Source organism: Saimiri boliviensis, chromosome 1, assembly GCF_048565385.1.
Source record: "Saimiri boliviensis isolate mSaiBol1 chromosome 1, mSaiBol1.pri, whole genome shotgun sequence".
In the NCBI taxonomy this organism is placed as follows: domain Eukaryota; kingdom Metazoa; phylum Chordata; class Mammalia; order Primates; family Cebidae; genus Saimiri; species Saimiri boliviensis.
This window is the reverse complement of record NC_133449.1, coordinates 95,707,241-95,717,344: the sequence shown is the minus strand read 5'-3', so window position 1 is coordinate 95,717,344 and position 10,104 is coordinate 95,707,241. Positions and strand designations below refer to the sequence as shown.

General features: G+C 36.8%; 1 protein-coding gene across 1 annotated transcript; it reads left to right on the top strand.

The window, feature by feature from the left end:
* Nucleotides 1–7,973: 7,973 nt before the first annotated feature.
* LOC101051018 (heat shock protein HSP 90-beta-like) lies at nucleotides 7,974–9,046 on the top strand. Its single transcript, XM_074385727.1, has one exon. It carries the CDS (start codon nucleotides 7,997–7,999, stop codon nucleotides 8,777–8,779), a length of 783 nt encoding a protein of 260 aa, XP_074241828.1. The 5' UTR covers nucleotides 7,974–7,996; the 3' UTR covers nucleotides 8,780–9,046.
* Nucleotides 9,047–10,104: the final 1,058 nt, after the last annotated feature.

The following is a 10,104-nucleotide window of genomic DNA, read 5'->3' as shown; positions in this document are numbered from 1 at the left end:
CTGGACTAACAAGCACTTTTCTTAGCTATATTTGACACTGTAATCAGCCTCCTTTAAGAAGAAAAAGAGTGACTTAGAATTAAAGTATTTAGTTAAAATATTTCTTGGATTTTTTTTTTCCTAAATTTCTAAATTTCTTAAAATATTTTCCTCTAGATTTCCACAGACATGACAGCTAACTTTTTCATTAAGATCCCACATTTCCTGCTCTTCATCTGTTCTAGTTAAGGGTTGGCAAATGCAGAAAAAGGTCTTCAAGGTTTTCAAGATGATTTATTTAAAAGTTGTAGATGGACAACTTACGTCCAGCCTCAGTGTATTCACGTCAGTTTCCCCACCCCATCATCAGAACGACAGGCAAAACTCTTATTCCAACAGCCTGTTTCAGCGTAGCATTATGCTTACTGTTTTTGTTTATACCAAAAAAAAAAAAAAAAAAAAGAAAAGAAGAAAAAAGGAAAAAGCTTAAAGCGCTACTTTTCTTCTCTTCATTTAGAAGCAATCAGTCTCCCTCTCACTGAGCTCTTACTATAGGAAGCCACCGTCCAGAATTACACCACATCAGCTGTGTGGGAAAAATGCATGCATTGTTTCTTTTTTCATGAGCAAAGTAGTATTTGCCAGTTAAATCCCCAGGTATTTAGCTTTCAAACAGTCAGATATAAAATTAGCAAATGAAACATCTGTTCCTCACTATTATTTTATAATCACATTAATTGGCAGATGTCTGTAGGTAACAGAGAAAAGCATATCAACCATTACTTGTATTTCCATGGGGTTATGCTTGTGGCCACTGGATATCACATGCCTAAAAGACCATCTCAGCAAGAGATCAAGGTGACACTGGACTCAGAGAGGAGCTGGCTTTCTCCCTACTCAAAGTCTCCTGACAGTAGGGCCAACTGCCCACTGACAAGTGCAAACAGGATGCCCTGTTATGTGCCGTGGTAGAGAACCTTACCCTCGCTGCTGCCAGGTTTGGGTTTTCAATTATCATGTAGTTTGCACAAAAGCACTGTGCCAATTCAATTACTGCCTGATTAATGGAGTGTTGCAGGTTTATTTCAGGGGTCTAGCTATCTATTAATTAGCATATTGGGGCCTATACTCTACTGTTTTGTCCTGATATGCTTTGAAAAGTCCCCAGTGCAATTAAAAACTCTAATATGCTTTAAATAGTTATTTGAGAAAACACATCCAGACTTTTTTAAACTCCTCAGGGAATTTTAAGCACATCCAGATTTATTATAAGGCATCTAAAGTTTCTTTAAAAGCACATTCTTTTTTCCTCTACTAGGTGCTGGAGTGTATCTACATTGAACAGTAGAGCTCCTCTTTCTCGGATCTGCAAGAAGAGGAATCTTCAGAATAGATCTTGTTGGATCATTTCACTGCGTGGTTTGATTCCCTTCCTTGGTATCTACTGGAGTTTGCTTTGAATTGTAAACTTGATTAGGGGTTGTACCCAAACTGGAATCTTTCAAAGTTCCTGGATTGAGTTCCCTTGGTATTCAATTAAGCAACTATAGATGAATTGTGAATAATATTACATTTCCTTGCCTCTCCTACCTTTCTTTTCCTTTCCTGGAGATTGTCATTAAGACAATCCTCCCCAGTGGTCAAATAAAGAGCTACTTCTTAGTAGTCACTGTGAGCCACTGTTAGGTGTGAGTACAGATGGGCTAGGAAAACATATAGGCTCTTTTATTAGTCCTAGAAAATTCCACTGGGCAATTCAAGATATTAGAGGTGGCAAATCGATTCATTTGCTTGCAGTAGAAGACTCATGGAGGCTAAGGCTGGAATAGGAGGCTGTGGCTGCCTGTTAAGATTCAGGTTAACCATGTGTGTTATATCTTTGGCATTAAAAAACACTGACTATGTGATGACACTATAAGTATGAACAATAAGTGTTATGCATAATAAAGTAAGTAGTAGGCATATAAAATATATGATAGGTAAATATGTAACTTGACAAAATATATGTAATATATTAAGTAATATATAAAGCATAAACAACACATTGAGAATCTGGGTCTGTGGTCAGTAAATGAAATAACTGGGAATTACAGAGAGCAGAAAAGAACAGTGGACAGTGAGGAGGTCATTTCAAATTCACCAGTGGGTGATGAAAAATAAACAACACAGAAGCCAGGTGATAGATTTCCCAACATATTAAGATAGGAGCCAACAGCTGTGTCATGTGTCACTCACCATCTAAACGAAGTGTCTCCAACTATAAGATGGGGATAATGGCCTGAAAACTTCAAAAAATAATGTAATATTTCCCAATATTTTCCTCCGTGGTAGAAAGAATGTTACATTACATGCATCCGGTACGGCACAATTATTTCACAGTAATCATTCTATAAAATCTTCTCACACAGCAGTTCTCCAATTATTTTTGTGAATGAACAAAGTATTTACCACCATAGGTCCAATGGATTTAAGGTCTAACAGTATCCAACACTAGGCTAGGATTAATACAAAACAATTACATGGATACAGTTGCCCCCATACTGTTAGTCCATACAGGAACTGTTAGGGTTTACGAGATCAGCAGAACAAATAGGATATAGGATTATAAATATATGATGAGATTTATTAGGGAATTGACTCACAGGATTATGAAGGCCAAGACTCTGCCATCTGCAAGCAGGAGAACCAGGGAAGCTAGTGATGTAATTCAGTCTAAGTTGCAAAGCCTGAGAACCGGAGGGAGCTCTGGTATGAATTCTAGGGTTCAAAGACCTGAAACTAGGGGTTCTGATGGCTGAGGGCAGTAGGAGACAGATATCTCAGCTTAAAGAAAGAAAGAGCAAATTCACCCTGCTTCCACCATTTTGTTCTGTCGGACTGTAGATTGAATGAGGCCCACCCACAAGGATGAGGGTGATCTCCTTCACTCAGTCTACTAATTCAAACGCTAATCTCTTCTGGAAACACCCTCACAGTCACACTCAGAAACACTGTTTTATCAGCTATTGGAGCAGCACTACAGCAGCCAAGTTGACATAAAATTAAACAACATGCTAACCTAACTAGCACATGACAAATATGCACACAAAGCCAGCAGTGAGGTAAACAGAATAATATCCACATGCTGAGTTTTCCAGTCTCCCAGAATTATTGTACCTTAAAAACATTTGCTGGAGATTGGCCCAGTGCAGTGGTTCACACCTGTAATCCTAGCAATTCGGGAGGCAAAGATGGGTGGATCACGAGGTGAAGAGATCGAGACCATCCTGGACAACGTGGTGAAATACCAACCCTACTAAAAATACAAAAATTATCTGGATGTGGTGGGGCATGCCTGTAGTCCCAGTTACTCAGGAGGCTGAGGCAGGAAAATCACTTGAATCCAGGAGGTAGAGGTTGCAGTGAGTGGAGATTGTACCACTGCACTCCAGCCTGGCAACGGAGTGAGACTCCATGTAAAAAAAAGAAAAATTGCAGGAGATTAATAGGTAAATATGTCATCTGTCTTCAAAACTCAACACCTAACTGTGCACTTATTCATTTCTGCACTGATATATTTAGCTATCATCACTCAGTCCCTACACTAAGGACCATGTTAAGCATTGTACATGTTCTAAGTGTTGTTCTCAACTAGCATGGTGCTTTATTACTCTTTCTCTTATCTGCACGAAAGGACATCTGTCATAAATTACTATTTTCTAAGAAAAGGATCCAACAATTAGCTTTCGGAAATTTGTTTATCTCATAACGTATAGAAGGACAGTTAGAAAAAATGAATTAAGAATCATTTTCTATAATTCAGAGCTTATTACATTTGTTAAAGAAATTCCTGCTTGTCCAAAATGCCTACTCACTATAAGTAGAGACATAAATATTCCAGAAACCATCTACTTTTCCAGCAGATAACTTCGGGTATGAATATGCGAATTTTGGAGTCATTTGCATCTTGAAAGTGCTACCTTGAGGCAAGAAAAATAACATATTTCTGCCGTAAGAAAAACAGTAGGATTGTTAAAAGCATATTTTATAGAACAGTACATAAAGTCCTGGTGTGTAATTTTGAATAAAAGCAACTTTCTACCCTGTATTACCGTTGCTGGTTCTCTCTGACTCAAACCATCACTAGCTTTCCTCTTGAATGGTAACTCATTCAGATTCAGCCTACAGGGGATTATGACATGAAGCATTTGCTCCTGGGCAGTGAAGTGTAAGCAAGTCCAAATGTTTAGCATAGTGAAGGGTAAAGGATGTGGAGCCAACTACATCATATGCACTCCAGGCTCCAGGGCAGTAGAACCCATGTGACGTCATAGTACCCAGGAGTCCACAACCACACAAGTTAGGAAAGAAGAGAACTTTTGGGGATGAGTACATAATTTAGCAATGCTGAGGCAGTAAGTCAAAAGTTAGTGTTTCCAACTTTGGAAAATGCATCATTTATTTTATCCTCCATGCTCTGATGTATATTTACATCATTGAAAATGAACATATTAGGATCACTAAATATCATAACTGGTTTTTCAAATTCACTGTGCAAACCTCTAAAGTATCTCAGCCATACGTTACTTACCTGAATTTTTGAAGTTTGGTATTATAAGAGAAATTTATTCCATATGGTTCACAGTTAATTGAGAATAAACATGCCTCCCACATTCCAAAAAATACACATTTTTCTCACTTTCCACATTTAAAAAGTAATAAAGAAAAGGTCTTTTGAGAATGGTTGGAAAGTTTTGAAAAATGAGTTAAAGATATATTTTAGGTATTAAACAAACTACGTGATTTGAAAAACATATGCTTGTATTTTACCCATTGTTCCTACAGGGAAATTTAATTTTCAAAATATGTTTTTCTAATAAATGAAAGTAGAGTCTATGCAAACAAACAAACAACCTGGTTAAAGCAATCAGTGTTCAGAACAATTAAGAGAATACTGAGAACTTCAACAATGTACAGTAAATCATGTAACCAATCAATACATTTGACTTTTGAAGCTTTAGTTTCAAGATTGAAATACTTTTGAAAAATTTATTTCAAAATAGAATGCTGAACTCTCTATTGCAAAATAGTGTCACTCTCCTTGATAGAATTGATTAACGCATTTCCTCCAAAACAATATTTTAAAAATTTTGATTCAGAATATTTACTTAAGCAGTGTTCATATTTATTTGGTTAAAAACATTAAAATGCTTAAAGTCACTTTGAGTCAGTTATGTCAAGTGCCATGTTTAATTCACCTAAATTAAGTGGCTTTCTTATGCTGTTTTTGGATTTTTAAAAAAATATTTAATTTAAAATGTCATTAGTGAACTTTTCTGTAGTCAAATGATCATAAAATTTTTTAAAACTATTATTATATTTAAAGGCACATACTATGTTTTTCCTAATGTAGTACAATATGAAGGCAATGATACAAAACACACTGACTGATCATTTTTCTGCTTTGAATTATTATAGGTCAACTATTAAAAAGTATTTTATTTTATCAACTAAAATCATGATTTTAAAAATGTAAGCATTTCTGTGAAATTTCTTTTTGTACAGGAGAAAAATGAACGAATTTCTAGTTTTGCTCTGTATGCCAAGTTTCAGCCCAGAGAGTGTTTATGGTTCAGATATAAAACCTCAGAAATATGAATGTGAAGACAACCTTAACTACAGTGTTGCAAATGCAATGTTGTAATTTTATATGTTAATCTATCAATACACAGCATGTGCAAACATATGTTTATAGACAGGGAGAAAAGAACATACAAATAAGGAGATAAAATTCTTGTATCTCATTTGATGCTCTATAATTTCTATCAATTTATGAATGTTTTGTTTTTGTGTTATGATTTCATTTGAAGTTGACATAATGCGACTTGTGCTTATTTGCAAAGGCCTCATCACTAACATTCTCAAAGCTGACGCTGCCAGCCTTCTCAGGAGATGGGGAAGAAAGTTTGCCTGCCGGGACCATTACAGCAGGCAACACCAGGAAATCAGAATATTGTGCAATGGGAAACTTTGGGGATTTTGTTTTTGTTTTTGTTTTGGTAGGCAGCACAGGTATGCATTCAATTTTATGAGCACATCTGGTTTATCTACATTTCTAAATTTGGCCCTTAGGGTTCACAGCAGAAAATTTGTGGCAAAAGAAAGATAAAATGGTGCTTCAGCAGTCTTCCTCTACCCCGCTGAAGCAGGCCACCTCATTTGCAAACCATTATGAAACTGAAACGAAATTCAGGGACAAACAAGACAATTTATTTTTTGAAGAAGTCCCCTGTGCCTCTGTTGATGGCATGGTCCCCACCACGTGGTTCTCAGCCAAAGATTAAAGAAGGTCTGAGGCTGTGTTTGCTTCTTTTCTTGTGCTTACTCAAGTTACAGCAAGATTTTGCAAAACATTTAGGTGAAGTTATTACAAAATTAGCAGATGGCTTTAATTTTCATTGGGAATAGTAAGGCATATTCCAATTTTCCTTACTAATGTGATGGATGAGTTTTAGGAAGGTTTAAAATACTAAATTCAACATTGATAGTTGCAGAAAGAATGCAAAATTTTTTTATTAAAAGCTAGTATCAAAGTCTTTATGAGCTATTGGAAGAAAAGTTTAGAAAGTATATGGTAGCAAGTTTTATTATCTTTCAACTTTTATTTCCAGCAGACAGAATCTTGGGAATAAAATTCTTAAAATACGTTCTGTTTTCTGAAAAATAGGTCTAAAATAATTAAAGTTGATTTGGGGCTTATTTTTCCATAATACATCTGGCTTTTTCTGATGATAAGAGAAATAGATATGCATTATAAACAATGTAGACCAATACTAAGCCTAAACAATAAGAATTAAATAATAATAGGATTTCATCACCTAAACATGATCACCACACTAGCATGATTTTGTCTAACCTATTTCTACGTACATATATATAGCACAAATATTTTATGAAAATGGTATCATCCACATTTCGTAACCTTTTCTTTACCATTTAACTGTGAAAGTAATTACATAGGGGATTATGTTTATAAACATCCCCATGCCACCATGGCCACAAATATACATTTATATTCTCAATTTTATTTTCTAAATAGAAATATTATAGAGATACAGGTAGTTAAACAGTCTTCTTTCATTTGATCTATAAGTTTTTCCCAACATTTTGCTATTATAAATCAGGATGTAGTATTCTAGTATTTTTTCACTCAAAAACAATTTATTGTTGATCTCTGTTTTTCACATACTCTCTTCTTCCTTGCCCTTATTTCTAATAAATAATTTGTCTTCTTCTGATTAGTTTGTAAGGGTTTTTAAATATGATGATAATAAGACTTCATCATATATACCTGTCAGTTTTTTAAAATTTTAATTATGGTGTCACTTTTAGTCACCTAGAAATTTTTTAATGTACTCAAATATATCTGTGGTTTTTTATTATAATTACTGGAAGAAAAAAGCCTATCCATTTATACTGTATAATTGAAGTATTTTGACAGTTATCAGAATAAAAGTTCTCTCCATTTACATATTACTATTCATGTTAAATATAGTTTTACTAGTTGGTTCATTAACTCCAATAACAGTTTTATGATTTATTGTTTAATCATGTTCTATGTCATTTATAAGAATAGTGAAACTCACACCTAAAGTTAGCATTCATTTCCAGAATTATAAAATAAAAGATGTCTGTACAAAATAATTATTAAAAGTGATACTTATGATATCATAAATCCCTCTAGGGTCACCTCCAGACTTCAGTAGCATGAACAGCAAAATTCTTGTGCCACTTGGTGTATTCATTTAGCCATTTTTTTAAATAACAAATATTTTCTAAGTATCTAACAGACAGTGATCTAGGTATAAGCTACGTAGAAGCAAAGGAATATGGACATGGTACCTTTACCAATGCAGCTAAAATTATTGGTGATGGAAAGAATACTAAAATTAGAGTTACAAAAATAAAATAGTTTCAGTTTCCGTTGTTGAAAAGGAGAGGCAGTGATAGCTATCACACCTCCCAGTCTGGAGATGAGATGACATCTCTGTCAGAGTATGTTTCTCGCATGAAGGAGACACAGAAGTCCATCTATTACATCACTGGTGAGAGCAAAGAGCAGGTGGCCAACTCAGCTTTTGTGGAGCGAGTGCGGCGGAAGTGGGGCTTCGAGGTGGTATATATGACTGAGCCCATTGATGAATACTACGTGCAGCAGCTAAAGGAGTTTGATGGGAAGAGCCTGGTCTCAGTTACCAAGGAGGGTCTGGAGCTACCAGAGGATGAGGAGGAGAAGAAGAAAATGGAAGAGAGCAAGGCAAAGTTTGAGAACCTCTGCAAGCTCATGAAAGAAATCTTAGATAAGAAGGTTGAGAAGGTGACAATCTCCAATAGGCTTGTGTCTTCACCCTGCTGCATTGTGACCAGCACCTATGGCTGGACAGCCAATATGGAGCGGATCATGAAAGCCCAGGCACTTCGGGACAACTCCACCATGGGCTACATGATGGCCAAAAAGCACCTGGAGATAAACCCTGACCATCCTATTGTGGAGACGCTGCGGCAGAAGGCTGAGGCAGACAAGAATGACAAGGCGGTTAAGGACCTTGTGGTGCTGCTGTTTGAAACCGCCCTGCTCTCTTCTGGCTTTTCTCTTGAGGATCTCCAGACCCACTCCAACCGCATCTACTGCATGATCAAGTTAGGTCTAGGTATCGATGAAGATGAAGTGGCAGCAGAGGAACCCAGTGCTGCAGTTCCTGATGAGATCCCTCCTCTTGAGGGTGATGAGGATGCATCTCGCATGGAAGAAGTAGATTAGGAGTTTATAGTTGGAAAACTGCCCTTGTATAGCGTGCCCATGACTCCCCCTGCAGCCTTGAGTGCCCCTGTCCCACCTGGCTCCCCCTGCTGATGTCTGGTGTTTTTCTGACCTGTCCTTCGGTTGAAGGCAGGAAACAAGGGTGTTAAGCCCCCATTCTTTCCCTACTCTGACAGCAGGTTTGGATGTTGTGTATTGTGGTTTTTTATTTTGTTTGTTCATTTTGTTCTGAAATTAAAGTATGCAAAATAAAGAATATGCCGTTTTTATACAAAAAAAAAAAAAGAAAGAAAGAAAAGGAGAGGCAGGTCCTGCCTGAGATTGTAATTGGTGAACTCACCATAGTCTGGGGTCATCAGAGAGGGCTTTCTTGAAGAGGTGATATTTCATTTCAGCTGAGACATGAGAGATGGTTTAGAATTGGCAAGGTAAAGAAGAAAGCGGAGTATGTTCCAGGCAGAAGCAGAGGCAGGTGCAGAGCCAGTGACATGGGGAAGAGACTGGTACAAAAACGCTCTGAAATTAACAACTAAAAAAAAAAAATAGATAATTCAAAGGCATGACTAAAGGGCAGAGTTGTGTATGATGAAGCTGGAAAGACAGTGAGTGGTAGAATATGTAAGTCATTGCTGGCAGTGGTGAAGATAGCTTTAGGCTTGGAGCAACTGGCAGACAGTGTCGACATCTAAAGGGAGACCACTTAAGGTAACTGTGTTCCAGCAGGGCAAAATAGATAGAGATTAGGAATTCATATTTTGGCATGTAAAGTTTGAGATGCCTACAACATGATAGTATGTCAGAGGTGACCTTCATTAAATCTTAGATTGGTGATTGGATTCATGGATCTGATTCTCTGGAGGAAGGTCTAGAAGGGTTATTCTCAGCTAGGAGCAGCGACCCCTCTCCCCAGCAATACTTTTCAATGAATGCCTGGAGACGTTTTTAGTTTTCACAACCAGAAGAGAGGAGGGTATTTTTGGCATCAAGAATTTAGAGAGCAGGGATACTACTAAATACCCTATGAGGCGTATCACAGCTACTCACAAACAAAGGATAATCCCTCCCAGAATGTTGATAGTGACAAAATGGAGAAATCTTGAAATGAATCTGTAAGTCCTTAATTGGTACTTAAGGTTATATACGTAAATAGGATCACTGAATACCAGATTAAGAGCAGAAGAGGATCAGGGACAGAGTGGTAAGAAACTAATTGTTAAAAGTCAAGAAGAGGGGACACCTTCAAAGAATCAAAGGAAAAAAAAAAAAAAAACAGAGAGATGTGGCACCAAAAACAGTGCTTCTGCCATGATTTTTCACTAACATCA